Source organism: Chelonoidis abingdonii, chromosome 1 (genome assembly GCF_003597395.2).
Source record: "Chelonoidis abingdonii isolate Lonesome George chromosome 1, CheloAbing_2.0, whole genome shotgun sequence".
NCBI lineage: Eukaryota > Metazoa > Chordata > Testudines > Testudinidae > Chelonoidis > Chelonoidis abingdonii.
Genome location: NC_133769.1, coordinates 178,181,581 through 178,207,953, shown reverse-complemented (window position 1 = coordinate 178,207,953; position 26,373 = coordinate 178,181,581). Strand labels below are relative to the sequence as shown.

The window sequence follows — 26,373 nt, the reverse complement described above, 5'->3', positions numbered from 1 at the left end:
ACCAGCGCTGCATCACCAGCTCTGGTCTCGCTACACCGGAAGCAGACCCAGGTGTACAGCCAGCGCTGCAAACAGGGAGTTGCAGCGCTGGCTGAGCTTTTAAGTGTAGACACCTGCTAAGTTGCAGCGCTGTAACCCCCTCACCAGCGCTGCAACTTGCAAGTGTAGCCAAGCCCTTAGAGACTCCTAGGTGACACTATGATCTCTGGGCATTTATACACCTGCAACAAAGAAAAAATGCAGTGTATCACAGATGGCTCAACTCTGTTGCCCAGTGCACTCCAAGCTCATCCTGGCAAAAATAAGCCTAGAGTCACTAAGAAAGAGGGCAACCTCTACAGTGACTTGCCAGTGGGCAACATCCTCAAAACAACTACTTTGACCCATTGATCTAGGGTCATGAACTGTCTCCTGCTCCGGATCCTACACTGCATCTATCTCCCCTCGAACCCTGTGAGGGTCGTCATCTCCAATTTTCTACCTTCCTGGGAGCTCATCGCCTCAGACAGATGGACCTTGGCGGTGATTTTCTGTACATTTTTTCATTCAGTTCATCTCCTTCTCACTCGCCTCACCCTTCCCCATACTTCTTCAGGGCCCTTCTGACGAGTGTCTCTTGAAGCAGGAGATCCAGTCCCTCCTAACAATGGGGGTGATAGTACCCATTCCACTGGAATTCATCATGAAATGGTTGTATAACTGATACTTCCTGGTTCCAAATAAGAATGGGATGGAGACCAGTTCTGGACATGGGAACTTTGAACACCTTCATCTATGCACAATTGTTCAGAATGGTAACCCAGCAGGGACAATTCTCTCCCTGGATCTGGGAGATTAGTTTGTTCTTCAGCCTTCATGATGCTTATTTTCACATAGTCAGAGGTTTTTCCTACATTTCATGATGAGCAAGGACCACTACTAGTATTGCGTCATGTCCTTCAGCCTCTCCACTGCCCTAAGGATCTTTAGGAAAGTTCTCTCAACAGATGCAGCCCATCTTCTCCTGATGGGAATAATCTTTTTTCCTTACATGAACAATTGGCTCCTAAAAAGATCATTCATTTCTTGAGATACAGAAAGCAACCAGCAAGCTCCTATTTCAGTTCACTCCCTGGGCCTCTGCCTCAATGTGGAAAAATCGTCACTCACCCACTGAATGCATTGACTTCATTGGGGTCACTCTGGATTCATCCACTGTCAGAGCGTACTTGCACACAGATAGGTTTGCCCCAAAGTCCAGCCTTCAAACCACAACAACTACTTGCCTACAGCTTTTGAGCCTTCTGGCATCCTGTACTTCGTGATAGCCTTAGCAAGATTACACTCTCAGTGTCTTCACGTGTGGTTGAGAACTGTCTACAGTCTCCCAACAAGCATAATCTATCCACAAAGGAAGGAGCCACAAAAAATACGTGTAAGAGTTCTGTTCTTGCAGCCTCTCCCTGCAGCAATCATCCCAAATGGACACCTCTCTGATAAGCTGAGGCCCGCACTTTTAGAATTTAGCAACTCAGGGGATATGGTCAACATACTAGAGCTTAGAGCGGTTCACTATGTTGCCAGGTCTTCCTACTCCACATCAGGGGCTACACAATACAAATAATACTGAACAGAGCAGCAAGGTACTATATCAGTCCACAGGGAGAAACAAGATCCCAGTCATTATGTGCCAAATCCATAAGACTATGGAACTGGTGCATATCACAGTGCATGCAGATCTTAGCCAGGACTGCAGAACATAGTAGTGGACTCTCTCCGCAGCCATTTCTACATCAACCACAAGTGGGAGCTGAATAATGAGGTATTCAAAAGAATATGTCTTACCATGAGTCATCCGGAGATAGATCTCTCCATGATATCATCCATTGCAAAGTGCAGAAGATTATCTTCCAGGGGAAAGCACAGACACAACTCACAGAGAGGTGCCCTAGTCATCCTTTTGCCTCACGTACTGCTGTACACTTATCCCCTCCATCTTTACTTCACAAGATACTAAACAGATTGAAACAGGAAACATTAGTAGCCATTCTTATAGCACCATTGTGATTGTGATAGATGTGGTTCTCAGAGTTGGGTTTATGTGTCTTGGCAACCACCTCTCTCCGCCTCCCTGGACAGTGAATCTCCTCATGCAGAAGTCATGCTTCATCATGCACCTCAAGACCTGGCTTCTAAATTGCTCTCTCATATAGAACAGCACTGCAGATGTGTTCAACAGTACTGCTTAATAGTAGAAAACCCACAACAAAGAAGACTTGTCTGCGGAAGTGGAAATGCTTCCAGGCTCCTCTCCAGTTCTGCCTGACCCACATTCTTGATTACATTCCAAATTCAAAAACACTCATTTATTGCTGAGCTTGATTAAGGTTCATCTGGCTCCTATGCAGTCTTTCACTCCCCCACTCCCTGAAAGGTTTTCAATCTTTACTGACCCACCGCTATGAGGTAAGTTTAATCAGGAAATTCACCTACTGATGTTTTATCCCAAGTCTCACTCATCAAGAGAAGAAGCAAGCCTCCATACACAATGTAGGAAAGAATCTTGCCTTCTACCTTAACCAGACTAAACCCTTTAAGCCAGGGTTTCTCAAACAGGGGTCACCGCTTGTGTAGGGAAAGCCCTGGTGGGCCAGGCCGGTGTGTTTACCTGCCCCATCCACAGGTCTGGCCAGTTGTGGCTTCCACTGGCCATGGATCACTGTTCCGGGCCAAAGGGAGCTAGCTGCTGGAAGTGGCAGCCAGTAAGTCCCTTGTCCCGCACTGCTTCCAGCAGCTCCCATTGGCCCAGAGCAGTGATCAGCGGCCAGTGGGAGCCGCGATCGGCCGGACTTGCAGATGGGGCAGGTAAACATACCGGCCCGGCTCACCAGGGGCTTTCCCTACACAAGCGGTGACCCCTGTTTGAGAAACCCTGCTTTAAGTTAATCTTGATCACAGAATGAATGAAGAGACATCCAATCTCTATGCAAAGACTGTCCAAATATATTTTGGGATGTAACTTGACTTGTTATAATGCTTCAGAAACTTGTCCCTCTTCTGGAGTGTTTGCTTATTTCACCAAGGCTCAGTCTACCTCTGTGGCCCTACCGAAAAGCATGCTTTGCAAATGTGAGAAAAGCATTTCTCACATTTGCAGTGCAGTTCTCTGATCTCCAGTGCACGTTTTCCCAGCAGTATGCTATCGTGCCTGCTTCCAGAGCTGATGTGCCTTTCAGTGACATCATTCTATAGTCGGTACTCAATCTATGTCATCAGCACCTTCTTCCATAACTGAGGTACTGCTCAAGGAACTCCTGAAGTGGAGTATCCATAGGGACTATATTCAAAGAGGGAGGAGAGGTTACTTACCTTGTGCGGTAACTGGAGTTCTTCAAGATGAGTCCCCCTGTGGATTCTTCTCTACCCACCCTACTTCCTGTCTGTCTGTCTCTTCTCACTGGACTTCTTGGTTGAGAAGGAATAGGAGTGGCAGTGGGTCCACCCCCGATATATCCTTGTACCATGGCATAAGGATATCTAGGGCACAGATGCAGACCCACAGACTCTGCTGATGACAATCACCAGTCAAGAATGCACAGAAGTGTGCACATCTGAAGTGGAACACCCATATGGATGCACATCTCAAAGAACTCCAGATGCTGTTCAGAGTTGGAAGTTGTTCAGGGGGCTGTCACAAGCCTCCTAATAAATCTGTCCAATCTAAGCACAGATCAGAATCATCTCCAAAATGGTTGAAATAGCAAGGTTTCAGATGCATAAACCCTGCTAGAGTATCCACATTGCCTCTATGGGAGCCAGTTAATAGGCTTTGGAATACACAGAATTATGGGACATATGAGCTAGCATCTCACAATTCATATAGGTTTCCTCTTCTGACCACGTAGCTTGGTGAACCATCAATGGTTTTAGTTTACTTTTCAAATCCACCTTGGTATCTTTTTTTCCCTTTATATACATTGTGCAATTTACCAGACTGCCTATTCTTTTTCTCTGGCTTGGAAGCAGCCACTCTTCATTCCCTTAGTTTGTTGGTATGAGGCTGGGTTGTGGGACTAGCTTTAGAGGAGAATACAGTAAGCACTGTTCACAGTCCAACTAAACCACTTTTAAACTACACTGTGTTCAACCCAACCAACCCTGCCAATCTTTTTTTTTTTTTTTTAAGGATTTTTCAGCTCTGTTATAAAATGAGTTTTAAATTTTGTAGATTTAAACTATATTAACTACTCCTATACCATGCTATTTTCTTTAAGGTGGTTTAAAGTATATGCCATGGGTAGGACCTTTGCCCTTGCAAAAACTGCCAAAGGATTTTTAGCGACCACAAACAGGAATTAAATTTTCAAATGAAACTTTAAAATGATAGCTCCTGAAGAATAGTGTCCCTGAGCCACCTGCAAGATGGGTAACTCACTACTTACTAAAAGGATAAAGACATCTTCTTTTGAGGCATCAGGCCACACTGGGTTTTCTTTGGAGGTCTCCAGCCCAATTACTGATGGGACTCCCTACTATTTAATTGAATTTGATAAGAGCCCACCGCTGTGCATAAAACACTTTAAAATCCTTTTATATATAAATGCTAGTGCAAGCAGAATGCTTGATACAGAGTCAAAACCCTGTATTTGGAAAAGTAACTCCAGATGTAGTGGTAATGATGGTCTGGCTGGCTGCAAATTTCCTGACTTCTCTTTGGAGAGACATGTGATGTTGATGGAATAGTTGACCATTATTGAGAATAGTTTAACTTTTCTTCTGCTTCTGAAACAGACCTGCTGGAGAGGCTCAGTTTGAACCTCAAAATATAAAATCCAGTAAAAGTTGAGATGAGCACCTTGGCTTATGGACAAATCTGATCCTCTCACCGTCTCCAGGATGTTGCACTGAATTGTTGCCCTGAAATAATTAGTTATTTCCCAATTCTTATATTTGAATTTCTCTTTTTGGGGGGTTAAGTAGGTACATCTTCAGTTTTGCTCCTAAGAGTTATAGTGTTTGCTTTAAATGCTTGAATTAATATTTGGTGGGATGTAGTGCTCCATGATAATGTGGAGACCAAGCCAAAGACATCTGAGATATTCTGGAAAGAGTTCAGATTAAAGAGTGAGAGACTTGGAAAGACTCAGTCTTTTTTTTATCATCATCTGGATTGGCATATGTTAATGAATCCCTCTATCTTTCTCTCTGTGCAGGGTGATGTTGGGCTCGCTATGGGCAAACTCTATGGAAATGACTTCAGCCAAACTACCATCTCTCGCTTTGAAGCCTTGAACCTCAGCTTTAAAAACATGTGCAAGTTAAAGCCACTTCTGGAAAAGTGGCTCAATGATGCAGGTGAATGAGTCTGTGAACTTCTTCACAATCCCACCACAAATCCAGTGGGATTTTGAAAAATTGCTTTACTCTTCTGTTTGGTCTGGGCCTTCGGTCACTTGTTACAAAATCCATTGAGCTTCCCTATCTCTTATTGGGACAGGTAATTCACAAGGATAAGAGTAGTAATAGCATTGGTAACCACTCTAAGGGTCAACAGGCCTTTGAAGCAAATTCCCATATAGCTTTTGGATACGTGCTCTGCAATCAGTGGAATCATTGGCTGGTGTGAGGGAAGAGTGTACAGCACATACTGTGTGTGTGTGTGTGTGTGTGCGCGCGCGCGCGCAGGCATGCATATGCATATAAACTTCTAACTGTCCTCTAGATTCCTTTCCCAGTTGGGTAGTTACAGGAGGGTTGCACACTTCATGGCTAGTGCAGCCAAGCTCACTTCATACACCAGCAGCTCTCTAGATTCATCCAGTCCCTCCACAAGCTCCCTGTGTCCCACCCTCCTTCCCCTTCCATGGACTCTGTGCCCCCTCCATTTCTCCCTCTCTCTGTGCTAGGGGCTCTGTGTGCCCCCGCCCCTGCACCTTCCCCATCCACCACAAATTATTATTTCTCCTTTTCTTTCTCTATGGGAGATACAGAGCTGAGATGGGGGCATTGTTATGCCTGAGGTTGTTAATGGCTGCCATCAAATAGCTCTTTAAACTGTAGACAATAAGAGACTGGTTGAAGCTGGGAGGTCTTCTAACTGTTTGTCCCCCATTTCCTCCTAGTTTTCCAATTTTCATCAAAATCAATGGAATTCTACTCACTCATGCTTAGAATGTTACTTGAAATTTTTGAATTGATTGAATACAGTGTTCAAAAGCTATTGCATTACAGACAAACAAAAATGCCATGTAGCGCCTCACTTCACCTGATGAACAAAGAAATGTCAGCAAAAAGTTTTTCTGGCTATTCTGTGGCATCCAACACCAAGGTTTCTCAGAGGGTGCTTCAAGACCCTAGGGCAGTGGTTCCCAAACTGTGTACAGTTGTAACCCCAAATGTGGGCACACCATCAGCAGATGGGGTTACAGCAATCCCGAGCGTACAGATTATGCCATTTTGCTCCACAGAGCATGGCCTCGCACCTACGTTGCATGCAAGGTCACGGTGCATAGAGGACACTATTTTGTTCTACAAAATGGCATCCTCTGTATAGTGTGACCTTGCGTGCATCATATATACAAGGTCACGTTGTGTGGAGGACACCAGTTTGCTCTACAAAATGTCATCCTCCATGTGGCTTGATTTTGCACACACCAGACGTGTGAGGTCACACTATGCAGAGGATGCCATTTTGTAGAACAAAATGGCGTCCTCCATGTTGTCTGGGGTCCTGGCAGGAAATACTTCATTAAAATGGGGTCATGCCGGCAAAAAGTTTGGGAACCCCTGCATTAGAATTTTATCCAACTACAATTAAAGTCAGTTGAAAGACTCCCATTGACTTCAAAAGTAGTCTAATTGGAACCTAAGTAGAAGTACATAGAAGGATGTAGCATCTCAGCCAGGGCCCTGTGTATTCTATGATTGTGCAATTTACTACAAAATTGTACTCCAGGATTTCAGCTTACTTTTTTTTTTTTTTTAAATTAAAGTTTCTGGCCCTCATAGTTGCAAAGATAATCTTGGAAACATGAGCTAAATTTAATTGTTGCCCATCTGAGTCTGCAAGGAATCTAGAACAGTAGTTCTGAGTGGTGTGAGCTGCCCTTTTCATCTCACTGAGAGCTTGTGGACTCCGTGATTCTGCAGCTGAATTCATTATTGATTATTATTCCAGCATTTTGCTTCCTATCTGACCTGACCTGCCTTCAGCTGCCTCTTGTCCTGAACCTTTTCCAACAATGGGGAATTAACTGGATTACAGTGCTTCCTTCACTGTTCTATAGAATCAGGAGTTTAGGGAGGTCAGGGAGCCAGAACTCAAGTCCAGCTTTCAGTGAGGGAAGGAGAGAGCCAGAAGTGTGTGATGGCCATCTGGGTTATCTAGAGCAGCAGTTCTCAACCGGGGGTCCGCGGCCTCCTGGGCATCCCATGAGCCCTTTCAGGGGGCCCGTGGAGCCCCATGGCTAAAACCTGGTTCCCCCAAGCCCCAGCGCTTAACTCAAGCAGAGTTGGCTCGAGCCCCACCAGCCCTTGCCCCTCCTCTCACCCAACCCCACAGAAGTAAAACTATGCCTATGCCCAAGGATCACTGGAGTCCCGCACTCTCCCCACCTTCCGGCCCCTGGCATTTTTATAGCATGTTGAAGGACACCTCAGCAAGAAAAAGATTGAGAATCCCTGATCTAGAGAATATAGCATCAGACAACACCTTGGTAGCTGAGATGAGCCACTGAAGGTGACTACTAGTTCCCTCCTTCCCAGGCAGAGGTGGAGCAGGGGAAGGAGATTCTGTGCTAGGCTGCTCAGACAACTGCTGAAGCTCATAGAGCTGGGCTGTGGGGAATAGTGAAAAAATCCATAATTATTAAGAATTATTGCTGAAAATAATCTCTGATGAATTGTACATCAATGAATATTTTAACTGCCATAGTAACGTGTGTTTGAAGCATGAGGGATGGGAATGAAGGGTATTTCATGGAGATGCAATGAATTAACATTGCTGTGGAATTTAGGGGTTCTTCGAGGAGTGTACCCTCAGGTGCTCCAGTCTAGGTGCAATAGCACCCCTTGTGCCTTCAATCAGCGATTTTTCGTAGCAATGTCTGTTCGGACCATGTGTTCATTAGTCTTGTGCCCCATCCTGTTGTTATCTAGCACTGCGCAGGCAAACCACCCTCAGTTCCTTTACAATCACCTTGGCCTGAGTCTGACCTCTAGTAGTTGTCCTTTCAGATCTCCTCAACCTTACTGTCAGTTAGTGGTTGTGTTAATATTAACGTTGCTTCATTGTAGTCAATTTCCTTTATTCTAATTTCTTTCCTTTCTTAAAAAAAATCTCTTTTCTATACTCTATTTTGATAAGTTTTAGATGTTAGACATTTTCTGTCTGCATGGCAATGCCTGGTTGTCCAGGCTTTAAACACTATTTATCATGCCAGGAGGTGATCCTAGTTAGTGTCAGACGTTCATGATATATCCAGGGCCTTGCGAAGTCGCATGTCACTCAAAAGTATAACTTTTTGCCTGGCATTGAAATCAAGAGCCAGGAAAAACTGAGAAATTAAGCTTTGCCTCCTTATGATGGGGAGCTCTCTACATCCATCCTCTGATACAGGTCAAGGGACCCCCACTATACACTAGTCCCCAGGTAAGTCAGCTGTCTTTGAACACCACACTTCCAGGATGCCAAAGAGGAAGATATAGGACTCCTCTCACAAGCTCTCGAAGGAACTTGCCCCCAGGTTCACCAGGAGAGATTCTCCCTCTAAAAAGCCAAGACTGTTGCTAGTCTGGCACCACTGGCTTTCCAGTTAGGTACTGACGAGGCTCCTGGTCCCACTGGTTACCCAGAGCACAGCTAGCCTGCATGGTAGCAGGACTTCAGCTTCAGAGACACCCTCGATACCAGCATCAGACAAAAGCAGGAAGAACAGCTCTTCATCTGCTCCCTCAGTACCAAAGAAACCCACTTGAGCTCCAACTGCGCCTCCCTCAGAGTGCCCAAAGCACTTGGCAACATCAGAGTCTACAGCACCAACAACACCCCCAGCCACAACTACTGTACTACACTTGTCAGCCTCGGTACTGATGCCCTTCACAGTACCGCAGGAGTTCCATGTTCCTCAGGACCTGCTTGTATCAGAGACTGCTCAGCTCCAGCGTGCTCTCAATATTGAGGACACCCAGATCACCTGAGGTGTTCCTGGCACCAATTATTTCACCTCAGATTTCTCAAGATGCTCCATCATTCCTGAGTGAACCAGAGGAGAAGGCTTCTGTTGAGGACCTGACCTCGATCTGACAAATGTCGGTCCAGGGCTCTCTTCCTCACTCCTTCAGAGGTCCCTTTCCAGAGGCTTTGACTGAAGCTGCGACTGTTCATGACCCATGATTATCACCAGTGTCTTACTAGTATGAGCACCTTTGGGTGCCTCCATCAATGCCTTATGCTTCTCCTCCTTGGCCATATTGGGACTTCGGGCTCTTTATAGCCAACAGTTCTCCAGGACATCCAGTACTACCCACCATGGGTAAGAACAGTTGGCATCACCTACTCCCCTCAGAAGACCTGACCCTCAGGAGGAATCTTTTGAGGAGCCAGAGCCTAGAGCTGATGAAGAGGTTTCGCATGCAGCCAATATCTCCTCTTCATCCCCAGATGAAGCAGCTATGTTTTCCCTCTCATCCCTGGTGAATGATTTTGAACACTTCCAGGATCTGATCAAGAGACTTGCAGATGCCTTACAGATTCCACTTGAGAAGGTTACAGAGCCTCATCATAAACTGCTCAATATCCTCCATTCACTGTCAGTGGCCTGACTAGCGTTACCTGTTAATGAGACTTTTACATCCAGCAGTATTGTTTGGCACACACCAGTACAGTGTCCATTCCACCTACATGTAAAAGAACGGACAAAAAGTGTTATGTCCCAGCAAAGCACTTGGAGTTTTCATTTTTTCCACCCCGACCTAACTCCCTGGTGGTAGATATGGTGAATGAAAGGTTTAGGCAGCACCACACTAAATCAACACCTCACAATAAAGGCCGCAAGCATCTGGACCTATTCGGGAGAAAGTCTTACTCCTCAGCCTCACTTCAATTCAGAATTGCCAATTATCATGCCTTGTTGGCAGAATATAACCATATCAAACTCACGTCCTTTGTCGACCTCCTATCTGCAAAACGCAAGGAGCAGTTTCATGCGTTTATGGCAGAAGGCCAGCTATTGGCCAGAACAATGTTGCAAGCCTCCCTCAATGCTGTTGACACCACCACTTGTTTGATGGCCAAAGCGTTGGTAATGAGAAGAGTCTCCTGGCTCCAGCTCTCTCATTTCCCTAAGGAGGTTCAGATCACAGTCAAGAGCCTTCATTTCAACGGTTCTAAATTGTTTGCAGATTGATGGATGAGTCTGTGTGAACATTGCAGGATTCCAGAGCGACTTTGCATTCTCTTGACATTTATGCCCCTTCATACAAGAGCAAACTCATCAAGCCCAGACAGTGCAGAGATTTCCCCACCACCACCCCTTTCCTCCTCCCTAAGAAGGCAAAGGTTCCAAAGAAGGAAACCATCCGCTTCTCAGCCTTCTGCCTTGGACTTGTCCATCTTCAAGCAGCAATTTTGATGTGTTGGTCAAGGGTCTTACCATCCTCATTCTCTCCCACTGCATCTGCCCTCCCCCCCTCTTCAGTGCCCGCCTTCACCACTTCATGTGGTCTTGGGAGTTGATCACTACGGACAAGTGGGTCTTGGAGATTGTCTCCACAGATTACTCAAGCCTCTTCACTTCCCCCAGCCACACACATTCCTCATCCGTCTGCAGGGACCCCGCTCATGAGAGCGTACTGTGCCAAGAAATAGGTGCTCTCTTATGTTGGGGAGCTATAAAACCAGTCCCCATGCAGCACAGAGGTTTTATTCAGGGTACTTCCTGATACCAAAAAAGAGTGGAGACTGGAGACCTATCCTAGACCTGAGACTAATCCACGCCTATGTAAAGGTGTAGAAATTCAAAATGATGATGTCTACGGTAGAGGATAATTCCCTCACTAGAGGAAGGGGATTGGTTTTCAGTCCTTGACACTCAGAATATGTATATCTACCTGCCCATCCCACAAATGATTCCTTCATTTTATTGTTGGCCAGAATCACTTCCAATATTGAGTGTTCCTCTTAGATCTGTCATCTGCCCCGGAGTCTTGTCGAAGGTCATGGTGGTGGTAGCAGACCAACTCCACAGGAAAGATATTTTAGTATTCCCTTGCCCAGATAATTGCTTACTAAAAGGCTGCTCCATAGAGAGGACGTCTTGGGTAACTTCCAAGGCCATAGACATCTTTCTCCAATTGGGTCTTTAAGTGAATATACATAAATCCACATTGAACCCAGTACAGAGCCTAGAGTTCACAGGGGCACATCTCGATTCAGTGACAGCAAGAGCCTACCTTCCTCAGCACAGGTTCGTGGCCCCCTCCAACATAGCGAACATGATTCAACTCAGTCTACACACCATGGTCAGGAACTGCTTTCAATTACTGGCCACATGGCGGCCATGATCTTCATGACAGAGCATGCCTGACTTAGAATATGCTGCCTCCATGGATGGCTCAGAACCATTTATTCGCCCACCAAACACAGTCTACATATGTTCTTTGTGTACCTGCCTTCGTGAAACAATACCTTGATTGGTGGAAGAACCATCATAATGTTTGCACAGGAGTTCCTTTCACATATCCTCCTTCTACAATCGTTATAATGACAGACGCCTCTCTGCTAGGGTGGGGAGTGCGTCCAGACGCTTACGTGATCCAAGGCAAGTGGATGTCGCAGGAGATGACGCTACCTATCAGTCTACTGGAACTCAAGGCAGTCAAATATTCGCTCTGATTCCAACCACTAATAAAAGGAAAACACATAAAAATGATGATGGACAATATATCATGCATGTTTTACATCAGCTGCCCAGAGGAGCCAGATCTCCCTCCCTTTATAATGAGGCACTCAAACTTTGGAATTGGTGCATACAAACCCAGATTACTGTCACAGCAGCATATCTCCCAGGTATCCAGAATGTGACTGCAGATGCACTCAGCCAACAATTCTTCCAAGACCATGAATGGGGAAATAAATCCCACATATTCCACCCCCCTCCCAATAGATCTTTTTGCCACAGAGGCAGACAAAAAATGCACCCACTTCTCTCAAAGGCGGACTGGGCCACCAATCCTTAGGGGATGTTTTTCAACTTCAGTGGTTGTCAAACCTACCATGTGCATTCCCTCCAACTCCCCTAATAGCCAAGAGAGAGACAGGACCAGAGTCATCCTAACAGTCCCCCACATGGCCCAGGCAAACGTTGTTTTCTTACTTCCTACAGCTAGCTTCCTTGCCCTCCGATCATTCTTCGCAACACTCCCCACCTCCTCTCCCACTAGCACAGGAGGATTCTTTATTCCAATCTCGACACATCATCTCAAAGCATGGTTAATTTGATTGCTCACGAGGTAGAGACAGGCTGTTCAGACAATGTAAAAAGAGTGCTACTACACAGCGGGAAACAAACTGCTAGCTACCCGTATTGTGAGAAATAGTCTCCTTTTGCCTGTTGGGTGTGGCTATAGACAGCTTTCACCAATGGACTGCATCCTTTCCAGATATACTAGACTACACCTAAGCCCTAAACATTTTCGATTTATCAATGAGCCCAATAAGAGTCCACCTGGCAACCATCATGACCTTTCACCCCTCTATAGGAGGCTAGTCCATCTTTATCTGCCTGACCATAACAAGGTTTCTCAAAGGGCTGGGAAACCTCTACCCACCAGTCCAATGTCCATCTCCAATATGGGGCCTCAATCTGGTGCTTAAATGCCTCACAAGACCGCCCTTTGAACCTCTTGGCTTCTTGCTTGCTACTCCATTTGTCTATGATGACAACATTCCTGATAGCCATCACATCAGCACAATGGGTTGGTGAACTAGGGACCCTGATGGCATATAGCCCATTCACGGTGTTCTTTAAGGATAAAGATCATGCTTTGACCTCACTCTAAATGTTTACCTAAGATCTCTTCTGCATTTCGCATCAGTCAGACCACTCACTTCCTGACTTCTACCCCATCAGAATATGAATCCCCAGGATGCAATACTGCGTACCCTGTATGTCAGAAGAGCTCTGACCTCCTATCTAGACAGAACAAAAGTCTTCAGAAAGACCAAGAAGATATTCGTCTTCTGCACACACATCAAAGGGCTCTGCAGTCTCCAGCCTGCATCCAAGAAGATTTCAGACTCTTATTACTTATCTCATAACATTGAGCCACTCTCACTCATACGCACCCATTTGACAAGGTCCATTGCCACTTCCATGGCCTTCCTCAAAAACATACTGATCGTTGAAATATGTAAATCTGCCACTTGGGGTTCTGCGCATGCGTTCTCTGAGCACTATGCAATCACCCACAACTCTGCTTCCGATATATTTGGCTTGACTGTACTCTCTGCTGTACTGGATTTGACTCCAAAACCCTTTCCACCTTAGATGGTACTGCTTGGTAATCACTTATAGTGGGCACCCTTAGGGACACTACTCGAAGAAGAAGAAGAAGAAATGAGTTACTCATCCTGTCCAATAACTGTGGTTCTTTGAGATGTGTCCCCCTATAGGTGCTCTCCTTCCCATCTGCTTCAGAGCTCTCTGCTATGGGGCTTCATGGTAGAGAAGGAACTGAGGGTAGTTCACCCGTGCAGTGCCATATAACAACGGGATGGGGCCCAGGATTGACTGTCACACAAGCATGGGACGAACAGACGCTGCTATGAGGACTCTCTAATCAAAGGTGTGTGAGGCTCTGTCACACCTAGAGTGGAGCACCGAGAGGTGCACACATCTTGAAGAACCACAGTTACTGCACGAGGTGAGCAGTCATTTTTTGTTTGTCACAAAGGACACAGGGCCCTATTCATAGCTTGTAAATTGCAGATATAAATGGTAATACCAGGTTAATACCTCTGCCGGGAAGGAGCCCACCGAGGTCTGGAACGAATATGGGGTGCGTTCTGCCATCTCTTACACAGGTAGAATGTGTGGGATCCTTTAATTGGATTGCAGCGCACTAACACAAAGTCTCTTACTGATACATGCTCTCTTCTGTTCTCTTTCAGAAAATCTCTCATCTGATTCAGCTCTCTCCAGCCCAAGTGCCCTGAATTCCCCGGGGCTGGGGATTGAGGGCTTGAACCGTAGGAGGAAGAAACGCACCAGCATAGAGACCAACATACGTGTGGCCTTAGAGAAGAGTTTTCTGGAGGTCAGTGAATCAGTTGCTCTACTCAGCCAATTTGTAATAAAGAAGAATAGTGGCTTTGCTCAAAAACATGTCCATTAAGGTCAAAAGATTTCTTCAGCTAGGAAACATTTTAGGATATGCAATGATTCTTGTGGATACAATATAAGAAATAATATATTTAAGATGCATATTAAACATAACAGACATTGAATATTAGTATATCTTCAATCTGTCTCTGTCATCTAGTTGTTGGAACAGGACTGAGAGTCAGAACTCTTCAGTTCTCATCCCTCATGTTCTGTCGCAGGTTTGCTGTGATACCTTAGGCAAATCATATAATCACTCTGCCTCTGTTTCCTCAGATATAAAACAAGGTTTGTAAAATCCTCAGCTGAAAAGCACAATATAAGTTTGTTGTTGTGTGCATCTGCTGATATCTTTAGCCGTGTTAGTCTGTGTGTTCATACATTTGCAGGTGTATCAATCTGTATGTTGTGGGCAGATTGTTCCTGTCAAAGGTAGGGAAATCTGTAGTGAGTTGTGAAAGTGTATTGCAAAACTGTTACAAGTCTGTCACAGGGTGTACTTGCCCTATAGCACTTCCACTGGCCAAGTGTAGTGCTGTAGTTGCTCCCTCAGTTTCCCCGAATGTCATCAACAAGTGTAATGAAGCTTTACACAGGGAACAATACCTCTACTGAGAGGTCTGTTTATTAACCAAAGGCTCAATGAAAATACAAGCAAAACTTCGCTCCACTTCTGGGTCCACCATTCCCCTACAGCAAAGTTCTGTCAGCTGAACTCCTTTCCCTGGAGTTAGACTTCTTGACACTATCTGGGAATAATCCTTCTCCAGAGCCAGAGGTCTGTTGCTATCTTCAACTGCACCTCTTTTCTGGGGCAACATGTAGTTGGCCTTCTTGCCAGTGTTTGGGAGTTCCCTGTCCCTCAGACCATGCCTTCCAGGCCCCTGGCTCTGTTGAGCTCTCTGAGGAAAATAGCTCTCATGAACTTTCTGTCTCTGTGAGCCAACCCTTTATCGTTCTCATTAATTAGCTGTCAACCAACCACCCAGGGATTTAATTACCAGTAACTATATTGGCTCATTCTCCCTTACAGGAGCCTGTCATGAGTAGTCTTGTCCCTGACTTCCCTTAAAGGCCCAGCCACCATGAGAGTATCATTTCATGAGAGGCTTAGAGAGGGCCATACTTAGGCAATCTTTCAATCCACTTAGTAAAGTGTATGTACCAAGGAAGGGGAAATAGTAAATATTGTACCAAGCAAAATGATCTGTATTCACCTAATTTTAATAAAATAAAAAATGTAAGTGCTGTCCCATTGGTTCTTGACAGCTCTGTTTCCCCTTAGTTTCTTACTCAAGGATATCAAGCAGTGGATTAAGCCATGATATTATGCACACCGGGAAGGAGAAAAGAAAAGGAAATAAGTGTCTGTGCACTTGAGAAAGGTGGAAAGAGAACCAAACATCATTTATGTTTAGACTCTTAGTTGACTATATGTAACTTTGGTAATTTAAGTACTGTGGTCACAAGTGCAAGATAAATTAGAGTCCAAGTCTCACCTCTGCAGGTGCCTCCTGAACATCATTTTGTTGTGCTCTCAGTGCAGACAACTTGCAGATCATCTGATCATCACTGATGCCTCTCCCTTCCCCATGAGGTGATGAAAGACTCTCCCCTTACTGCAAGGTCTCAGGCTTCATCCCTGGCTTTCTGCCTTGCCAAAATTATGGTTATTCCCTTCTCTCTGAAAGGACATGTTTAAGGCACATGTTGGATGCATAGCAGAGCTTAGGGTCCCTAGGCAAGTGTTGTAGGTTAGTGCAGGCCCAAGGTATCTCGCACTAATGATGGGGCCAGCACAGAACCAGCCCCCATGTCAGGGAGCAGTAAGTGGCACGCTGTCTGCTTGAACACAGAAGAGAATCTAGCTCAGGAAGTACTAGAGGAAACACCCATGTTCAGTAGCGTCACGTTGGGAAAGTGTAGTAAGGAGGCATTTCAGGGAGAGCGCTTCTCCCTGACAAACCAGAAGAGGTTTTGGGTGCAACTTAGAGGAAGGAGCATTTGGGGAGCTGGGTGAGAACTGTAAAATGACAAACTTGGGAGTTGGCAGCTAGGAAGAAAAAACGGTCTGGTTGGGGAGGAGCTGGATGAGAAGAAGGAAGTTCTGACTGTTGGGGATGCTGAACAGGAAGGAAGGCTCCGTCTGAGGTTAGGGGATTGGGAGGATGGTTCATCAGGTCCCACTTTTGCTTAATCCTTTCCTGACAACATCTGCTTTGGTAAAACAGGAAGGCCTATTCCAGCTATATGTTGTTCCTTCCTCCAGTTCTTTAGTTTAGAATCTTGCTATGCTGGACCCATAATGCAACACTAATCAAAGTAATTTCCATGATTTTCAAATATTTCTCATTTTTCAGAACCAAAAGCCTACCTCGGAGGAGATTACCCTGATAGCTGACCAGCTGAACATGGAGAAGGAGGTGATCCGCGTTTGGTTCTGTAACCGGCGCCAGAAGGAGAAAAGGATCAACCCACCCAGTAGTGGTGGAACCAGCAGCTCTCCCATCAAAGCAATTTTCCCTTGCCCAACCTCACTGGTAAGAATCAAGAAATGAAGATGGCTGAGCACATTGGAAAAGATCAGTCACTCCTCTCCTCCTGGCAATAATGGGAATTACACACATTTTTCACCTCTGTGCAGCAGAGTTGTACTCACAATTGTAACTGTGATACTTAATTGGTATTTTTAATATTATATTTACTGGTTCCCACTGTGTACTATAAACAAAAGGTAAATGTTACAAATCAGCCAGTGTGAATGCATTGTTTAAATGCCCAAACTGAACTCCTAACTTGCTCTGGTAGTAATTCGCAGCTGACTGAATACAACTCACAAAGATGCAGTTTATATTACTGCTTTGGACATATGTTAAGAAATCATAATTCGTGTTTGAATTCTTTTCCGTATCGGCGTACTTATCCAAACCCCTTTCTGTAAAAGGAAAAAAATGCTACCCAGTTCCACCCTTTCCATCTTGTTCCAGTCACGTTAATGCATTGAATCAGCAATAGATCCTATCAATTTCTAGGCAGCAGTTGGCAGACTGAGTCACCCAAACCTGATTCTATTATTTTTGTCCCTTTTGGGCAGGGTTAATGTATATCAAAGTGAAAAAAGAGTTTAGCTAATCTTTGTAACTCATTTTCTAAACCTTATATTTAAAGTAAACACAAACTTACTGAAAACATAAGTAAACAAAGTGCATTCATCAGGTTCCTTGAGCTCCACGCCACCATTGTTCAGGGAGGTCTATTGTTATCTGGAGATGGTAGCTATGCTTCTGAAAATATGAAGTCTGTGGATTTCATGTAGCCTCTAGCTAGTCTATTCTACATATGATTTTATACTGCCCTTATCACTGTAGTATCTGAGCACCATCCAGCAGTATATTAAATGTCATGTGTGGTTTGTTCCTTTTGTCATCCTCTCCTCAGGGATGAAATTATGTGTGCAGTGTAGTGTAGTTGTTTTAGAAGGTGTTTTCTTCTGTTTTTTGTACATGTTGCTGTGTATTTATGCTACAGAAGGCAAGGTGGAAGATGTGCACGTTGCACTTGGAGCAGAAGGTGGTGAGGTTTGTGATGGTTTTAGTTCCTGTGGGAGTTCATTCCTGTCTCAGACAAGTCCTTGAGAAAATTCTGTTGCCTGCAACCACACATTTTACCTTGTGGTGTAAAGTTACATTATGCCTGAGGAGAAGTGTCAACCCTGTTTTTTCATCTGGGAGTTTTAGGCACTATTGTAGATATGTTGGGCCCAGGCCATTGAAGATAAGGATCAAGACCTTGAACTTGACTCTGTGTTCCATAGGAATCCGGTGTAGAGCATGGTGGACAGGTTTGATGTGCTCACAGTAACCCATGTTGATCAGATGTGCTGCAGCTCTAGCTGTTTTGTTTTGTTTTGTTTTTTGTTCATAGTATGTTAGAGCAAAATGCTAACAGAGTCATCCTTCTCCAACCTAGTTTTAAACATGTCAAGCGACAGTAATCACTTCCTTTAAGAGAATATTCATCAGGCTTACAGATTTCCCTATTAGAACGATTTCCTGATGATTTACATACATTTTCTTTTGTTTAATGCTATCCCTTATTCATATTTTGGGTTGTCCAAGAGGGTATAACTGATAACTTTTCTTCATTGATGTACATATGCTTTAGATACTTATAGACAATTAACATGTCTTGGATGCACATACATACACTTATAGTCCTTGATATGGATATTTAATTTTTAGTCTTTCCTAATAAATCAATCCCTCCAGCCCATTAATCACATTGATTGATTTTCTCTGAATTCCCTTCAGTTTATTTATAGCTTTTTTCCATTAAGTTGTCCAGAAGTAAAGGCAGTTCATTTCATTTGAATTCTCTGAAAGAGGTCCTTCAAACCAAGAAAATACACAAAAGTTCAGATAATTTGGTTGTTAAAGGTAAAACAAGACACTACACTTAGCAATGGTAAAACACCTATATGACAAATGTGGCTAGGATATATTGGTGCATGGAGTGCCTTTAATCAGAGTAAGTGAATTCGAGCTTGAGAAGTATCAGAAAAAGCATGTATAGAAAATCTCCTTGAACACTTGCCTCTTGTTAAATTGAGGATATTTGAAAATCCTGAGATGCTGCATGTTGATGGTTAGATCCTGATGAACCACCACTCAGGTATTGGGACAGTATGTGTGTGGTGGGTTTGCTGCTGTTGGGACATATCAGGTCCGTGAGTGGAGCAAATGTGGGCCTAGACTCTGCCTATTGAAGCACTAAAACAATTGAATGAAATTTAAAAAGTGTATATCATTTCCTATCCTCATCTTCGGTTGAGGATGGGGAGATAAGAACCCAAGTCAGATAACTCTCTTTTCCTTCTTATGCACAGTTATGTTCTCTTCTAACCTCTAGGTGGCAACCACGCCAAGCCTTGTGACAAGCAGTGCAGCTACTACTCTGACTGTCAACCCTGTGCTCCCTCTAACTAGTGCTACTGTCACTAGTCTGTCAGTCACAGGTAAGATACAACCCAAGCTGCATCAGCACAGCAGGTTTTTCAGAAAACCGCTGCATTCAGGGATAACCAATTCAGATAATAGCATGGAAGAGCAAGTGGATTACTGGTGGTGTCTACATATCAAACAGATAAAGATTTTAAGGTGAACAGTCTTTTTTGAGATTTTTGATGTTCCTGTGTTGCAGTCTAAAATCTCCGTAGACAACTGGCTCTTGGATTTGCTGTATTCTTGTAAGACATGCTGTATTCTTGTAAGACATGTTGTGTAGGAGTCTCAGATGCCCATAACTTGCCTAGCTGAAGGTGAAAAATAGAGTACAAAAGGAGTGCTTTGTGGGGAGCAAACGATTCTCTGGGAACTCGCAAAGATAGCTTAGGTATACAGATGCAGAGAAACAATATGGAGGATTTCCCTTCTCACTGCCCAGATACTCAATTTGACTTGAGTCTGATTTCCTTCCTCTCATCTCACTTTCACCTTGCCCTTTTAAACATTTTTAATTAAAAAGCAATTCAGTACTGATGGAAAACTCTGGACTGACAGTCCTAGAGAGTGAAGGCCTCTGTTTTGCCACTGAAATGACTGTGTGGGCAACTGCCGTGCAAGCTTCCCTTACACTGCCCTGCCAATGTGTCTCAGTTCTATGTCAGAGTAATGCATTTTTCATGGCTGTTCTGTCTGGCCTCTGTGCTGAGACTGGCACCCCGTGGTGTCCTAGAAGCGAAAGGCACTCCCATTACCAACCTGAGCCACCCAGCCTCCTCCTGAAGAGACAGTTGTGATCTGAGATCCACACTCACTAGTCCCCCTCTCTTGAATTCACTGTGCCCTTCAGTCCCACAGAGATGTGTCTGTCTCGCTTCCTCTTTCCTGTGCTGACCAGTCCAGGTGGTAGAGGTTTCTGTTCAGGCACGCCTGTGCTTTGGACTGTTCTAACTGGAATCCTGCTTCCAGGCACAACAGAAACCACCTCCAACAACACAGCAACCGTGATCTCTACAGCACCTCCAGCTTCCTCAGCAGTGACTTCACCCTCTCTGAGTCCTTCCCCTTCTGCCTCAGCCTCCACTTCCAAGGCATCCAGTGCCAGTGAGACCAGCACAACACAGACAACCTCTACTCCCTTGTCCTCCCCTCTTGGGACCAGCCAGGTGATGGTGACGGCATCAGGGTTGCAAACAGCGGCAGCAGCTGCACTACAAGGTGCTGCACAGTTGCCTGCAAATGCAAGTCTCGCTGCCATGGCTGCTGCAGCAGGACTAAACCCAGGCTTGATGGCACCCTCACAGTTTGCAGCTGGGTAAGGTTTGTCTTTGCATTTTAGATGATAAATGAAGAAAATAGCAATGCTTGGAATTATTTACATGGGCTCTATTTATCATGATTTTTTAATACTGTGTTTTGCACTTTAGCATCTTTCACCTACACCTCTCAAAGGGTTTACAAATACTAATGGATTAAGCCCTGCAACACCCCTATAGGGATGTTATCCCCATTTTGTAGATGAGGAAGCTGAAAAGTTTAATGACTTGATCAGTCATACATTAAGTCAGTGGCCGAGCTGGGTGTAGAGCCAAGGAGCTCTGACTACTATTTCCTTGCTGTAACCATTAAACTACACTATCCATGCTGCTAACTTTAAATTGAACTGGCATCTTAGAGTCCCTTCATTCCCCTGTGTTCAGTTCTGTTCCTTTGGACCCAGAGCAAGATGGAGAAAATCTGAATATTTATTGGAAATCATTCTGTTGATGCTGTGTGACTAAAAAAAAAAATTGCTGTAAATGCCTTGTAGTTCTTTCAGTTTCTCTTTATTCTCATTTCCTTCCAATAGCTCTCTAAAGAGTTGCAGTGTCCCAAGAAGTCACTTTGAGTGTAATTCACAGCAGTAATACTCTACAATCTGTGCTTTTGGGGTGCCTGTTCTTCAGGCTTGTTGTTAAGCACAGTGTTATAAGGCAGTTGTGAAGGGTTTATCCAAGACCACATGGTGGTATGAGAGAAATTTAAAATACTACAGGAGAGGTTTTTTTAAAAAATCAGATCCTTGAATTCTACCTTCTTTCTCTGTATGATGGTCTCTGAATAGTAATGCAATCTCCCTTGATCTATCTCCTGTCCTATTTTCTTGGTATCACAGAGGTGCCTTACTCAGTCTCAATCCAGGGACGCTAGGCGGTGCTCTCAGCCCAGCTCTGATGAGCAACAGTACACTGGCAACTATTCAAGGTTAGTAAAATTCCTTTTAATATATAATTGATTTTGTTACTTGTGTGTGTTACTCACCAAGAAAAAAGAGGCAACATTCCTGAACTCCAACATTCAGTAGTCAGGGACAGAAGCTTTACGAAGATGGCACAGAGATTTTTTTAGAATTGTGAATGGTAAGATACAAAGTTGGGAGGCAGGTTAGGACAGTATACAATCTCAGGGATTTGGTGGTGACGTTAAGGAAGAATGTGGTGCAGGGAGTGGCTAGGCGCTGCATTAGTTTTGCTCCTCTCCCTCAGTGGACTTGGAGGGACAATTTTAACAAGCTGTTTAGACATCTACTTTTTACAGCTCATATAGCAGATGCTTTAGTATAGTTGCCTTGATCGAGGCCGATAGCAGAGCAGTTCAGAGAACAAGAAACCTGAACACACACATCCAAGATCAAGACTTTCAAAATGTGTATCTAAACTTCTTAATTAGGAGCTATAAATCCGTAAAATAAGGAATTAATTCCTTATTTAAATGTATTAGTGAGTGGCCTGATTTTTTTTTAATTTTTTTTTTTTGGTGTCTGGAGCATCCAGCAATTTCCACTGACTTTACTGAGAACCATTTGGATACTCATCACCTCTGAAAATCAGGCAATTTATTTATAAACTAAACGTAGCTATTCAGTTAAAAAAAAAAAAATCTTGTACCAAGTGCACAAAGAGCAGAGAAGAATGTTATTTTGAGGGCAGATTTCATGGCAAACTGAACTCTGGATAGATTTGTGAGGTAGTTTGTAACTATTAAAGTGCATCAAAATTTAAAAATGCTTTTCTCAAACAAATTAAGTAACCTTCATATTGTAAAAAACAACGAGGAGTCCTTGTGGCACCTTAGAGACTAACAAATTTATTTGGGCATAAGCTTTCGTGGACTAGACCCCACTTCATCAGATGCATGAAGTGGAACATACAGGAGCAGGTATAAATACATGAAAGGACGAGAGTTGCCTTACCAAGTGTGAGATCAGTCTAATGAGACAATTGAATTAACAGCAGGATACCAAGGGAGGAAAGATAACTTTTGAAGTGGTAATGAGAGTGGTCCATTTCAAACAGTTGACAAGAAGTTGCAAGTAATAGGAGGGGAGGAATTAGTATTAGGGAAAATAGGTTTAGGTTCTGTAATGACCCAACCACTCCCAGTCTTTATTCAGGCCTAATCTGATGGTGTCCAGTTTGCAAATTAATTTCAGTTCTGCAGTTTCACGTTGGTGGTGTTTTTTAATTTTTTTTGTTGAAAAATTAAAAATTGTCACTTTTAGGTCTGTTACTGAGTGACCAAAGAGATTAAAGTGTTCTGCTACTGGCTTTTGAATGTTATGATTCCTAATATCTGACTTGTGTCCATTTATCCTTTTACATAGGGACTGTCCAGTTTGGCCAATGTACATAGAGGAGCATTGCTGGCACATGATGGCATATATCACATTGATAGATGTGCAGGTGAACGAGCCTCTGATGGTGTGGCTGATGTGATTAGGTCCTATAATGATGTCCCTTGAATAGATATGTGGACAGAGTTGGCACCAGGATTTGTTGCAGGGTTTGGTTCCTGGGTTGGTGTTTTTGTTGTGTGGTGTGTAGTTGCTGGTAAGTATTTGCTTCAGGTTGGGGGGCTGTCTGTAAGCGAGGACTGGCCTGTCTCCCAAGGTCTGTGAGAGTGAGGGATCGTCCTTCAGGATAGGTTTTAGATCTTTGATGGTGCACAGGAGAAGTTTTAGTTGGGGGCTGTAGGTGACAGCTAGTGGCGTTCTGTTACTTTCTTTGTTGGGCTGTCTTGTAGTGGGTGACTTCTGGGTACCTTTCTTGCTCTGTCAATCTGTTTTTTCACTTCACCAAGTGAGTACTGTAATTTTAAGAATGCTTGATAGGGATCTTGTAGGTGTTTGTCTGTATCTGAGGGATCAGAGCAAATGCGGTTGTATCTTAGAGCTTGGCTGTAAGCAATGGATCGTGTGATGTCGTCTGGATGAAAGCTGGAGGCATATAGGTAATTATAGCCGTCAGTAGGTTTCCGTTATAGGATGGTGTTTATCTGACCATCGCTTATTAGCCCTGTAGTGCCTAGGAAGTGGACCTCTTATGTGGACTGGTCCAGCCTGACATTGATGGTGAGGTGGAAATTGTTGAAATCTTGGTGGGAGCTGCCTTCCTTTGGGTCCAGATGATGAAGATGTCATCAATGTAGTGCAAGTAGAGTAGGGATGTGAGGGGACGAGAGCTGAGGAAGCATTGTTCTAAATCAACCATAAAAATGTTGGCATACTGTGGGCCCCTGCGGGTACCTATAGCAGTCCCGCTAGCTTGAAGGTATAAATTGTCCCCAAATCTGAAATAGTTGTGGGTGAGGACAAAGTCACAAATTTCAGCAACTAGGTTTGCCATGATGGTATCAGGGATGCTATTCCTGATGGCTTGTAGTCCGTCTTTGTGTGGAATGTTGGTGTAGAGGGCTTCCACATCCATAGTGATTAGGATGGTATTTTCAGGAAGATCACCAATGGATTGTAGTTTCCTCAGGAAGTCAGTGGTGTCTCGAAGATAGCTGGGAGTGCTGGTAGTGTAAGGCCTGAGGAGAGAGTCTACATAGCCAGGTAATCCTGCAGTCAGGGTGCCAATGCCTGAGATGATGGGGCGTCCAGGGTTACCCAGTTTATGGATTTTGGGTAGCAGATAGAATACCCCTGGCTCGGGCTCTAGGGGTGTGTCAGTGTAGATTTGTTCCTGTGCTGCTTTAGGGAGTTTCTTGAGCACACAATGTAGTTTCTTTTGGTAATCCTCAGTGGGGTCAGAGGGTAATAGCCTGTAGAATGTGGGGTTGGAGAGTTGTCTAGCAGCCTCTTGTTCGTATGCCAACCTATTCATGATGACTGCAGCACCCCCTTTGTCAACCTTTTCTGTTATTATGTCAGGGTTGTTTCTGAGGCTGTGGATTGCGTTGTTCTGCATAGCTGAGGTTATGGGGCAAGTGATGTTGCTTTTCTTCAATTTCAGCTCGTGCATGTTGGCAGAAGCACTCTATGTAGAAATACTGTAGTGGCTCCCATTCTGTGTGAATATGTGTTACACCCCTTTTCGCTTCTAGGTTCCTTGAATAGGCCTTTCTCTTGCCAATAGGATGGAGCAGTGTGTTTCTACCAAGGTCCTGATCCAAAGCACATTGAAGTCAATAGAAAGACCCCCTTCAGTTTCAGTTGGTTTTGGATCAGGCCCTTAGAACCATTTCAGTTTCGGCAAAATCTTATCCAGTGCTCTCAGGGAGGTTTTTCTCAATAAGTACTGGTCCTGTTATAGGGTGACAGAACAGTAGAGGGCAGTTTCCCTGGTGCCAGACATTTCACCCTGTGCTGATGCTTTGAGTACATTCAGATGGGAAATTCTGAGAACGATCAGATGACTCGTGGTCGGGTTTATATTTTTAAGATTTGAAAGTATCCAGCAGGATGTCTTTAATTTTTATTCTAGATAGGAACTTTATTTTTATATTTTTACAAAAATTAGAAACAGCTTTTGCTTAGCTTCAGCTGCTCAGCCTTTGCCAGCCAAAATCCAACTGCAGCTGGTCTGGGTAGTGTAAAGTGATGCTCCAAAGACATCTGGTACCACATGGTTGACCAGTTACTTAGGCCTGGTCTACATTACGCGTTTAAATCGAATTTATCAGCATTAAACCAATTTAACCCTGCACCCGTCCACACAGAGAGGCCCTTTATATTGATATAAAGGGCTCTTTAAACCAATTTCTGTACTCCTTGCCGACGAGAAGAGTAGCGCTGAAATCGGTATTGCCATGTCAGATTAGAGTTAGCGTGGCCGCAAATCGACGGTATTGGCCTCCGGGCGGTATCCCACAGTACACCATTGTGACCGCTCTGGAAAGCAATCTGAACTCGGATGCACTGGCCAGGGATAGCTACCCCGGTGCCAATGCTCTAGAAAATCGACACTGCCTCTGGTACATGGACGCACACCGCAAATTATTGTGCTTTGTGTGGCGCGTGTTTACTCAACTTTTTTACCAATCTGTTTTACAAAACGGTTTTATGTGAAATTGGTAATATCCGTGTAGTGTAGACATACCCTCAGCTGCATGAGGTTGACAACAAACAGTTAACTGTAGAACAGATCCTGCCATGGTTTTTCCAGAAGCAGATATAAAAGCAGTTTTTTTAGCGGAATAGTTTGAAATGAGTTAGGATTTTACACTATAATAATGCAATTTAAAATATCTAACATCTATTCTTTTCTTTTATATAATATCTTGTTAAAAACCAAACTCTGGATTACCCTTATATAGAGAAATGTGTCAGGGAGAGATATAGGTAGATATAAATAGCAAAAACTTCTTTCGACCCTTCTCTATTCTTTGGATTGTGAGCAGGAACCTCTCTTATGTGCTTAGTGCTGCCAGCCTCAATAATGCCCAACATTCATTTTCAACTGATTGTGAATCTTTTTTTGTTGAGTTGAAGTAAGAGGAATGAATCTTTAGTTCATGAAAAGAAGGTTTTGAATCATAGCGAGGAAACTAAAGTTCTGTTGCACTTTGCTTGCATTGCTCTGTGCTGTAATGCTAATGTTCTCTTTCCCTGCCCACTTTCTCCCTTTTTACTCTTGCATTCTGGTGCGTTCTCTATCCAATAACCACTCACTGGACTTTGCAACTGGCGAACTTAGTGTTTGACCAATGCTGAAGGGTACTCCTAACATCGTCACTGCCCAGTCCTGAACCCT

General features: G+C 44.0%; 2 protein-coding genes across 5 annotated transcripts in view; both read left to right on the top strand.

Moving 5' to 3' along the window:
• RCSD1 (RCSD domain containing 1) overlaps positions 1-26,373 on the top strand; it is a 368,022-nt gene that overhangs the window by 154,327 nt on the left and 187,322 nt on the right. The window lies entirely within an intron of this gene.
• POU2F1 (POU class 2 homeobox 1) overlaps positions 1-26,373 on the top strand; it is a 211,536-nt gene that overhangs the window by 174,208 nt on the left and 10,955 nt on the right. For all 4 annotated transcript variants that reach the window (XM_075072991.1, XM_075072995.1, XM_032777410.2 and 1 more), the window contains 6 exons: positions 5,193-5,334; positions 14,150-14,295; positions 16,721-16,900; positions 19,269-19,374; positions 20,330-20,675; positions 21,516-21,604. In XM_075072991.1, the coding sequence (XP_074929092.1) occupies positions 5,193-5,334; positions 14,150-14,295; positions 16,721-16,900; positions 19,269-19,374; positions 20,330-20,675; positions 21,516-21,604 (1,009 nt within the window). The remainder of the gene's footprint in view (positions 1-5,192; positions 5,335-14,149; positions 14,296-16,720; positions 16,901-19,268; positions 19,375-20,329; positions 20,676-21,515; positions 21,605-26,373) is intronic.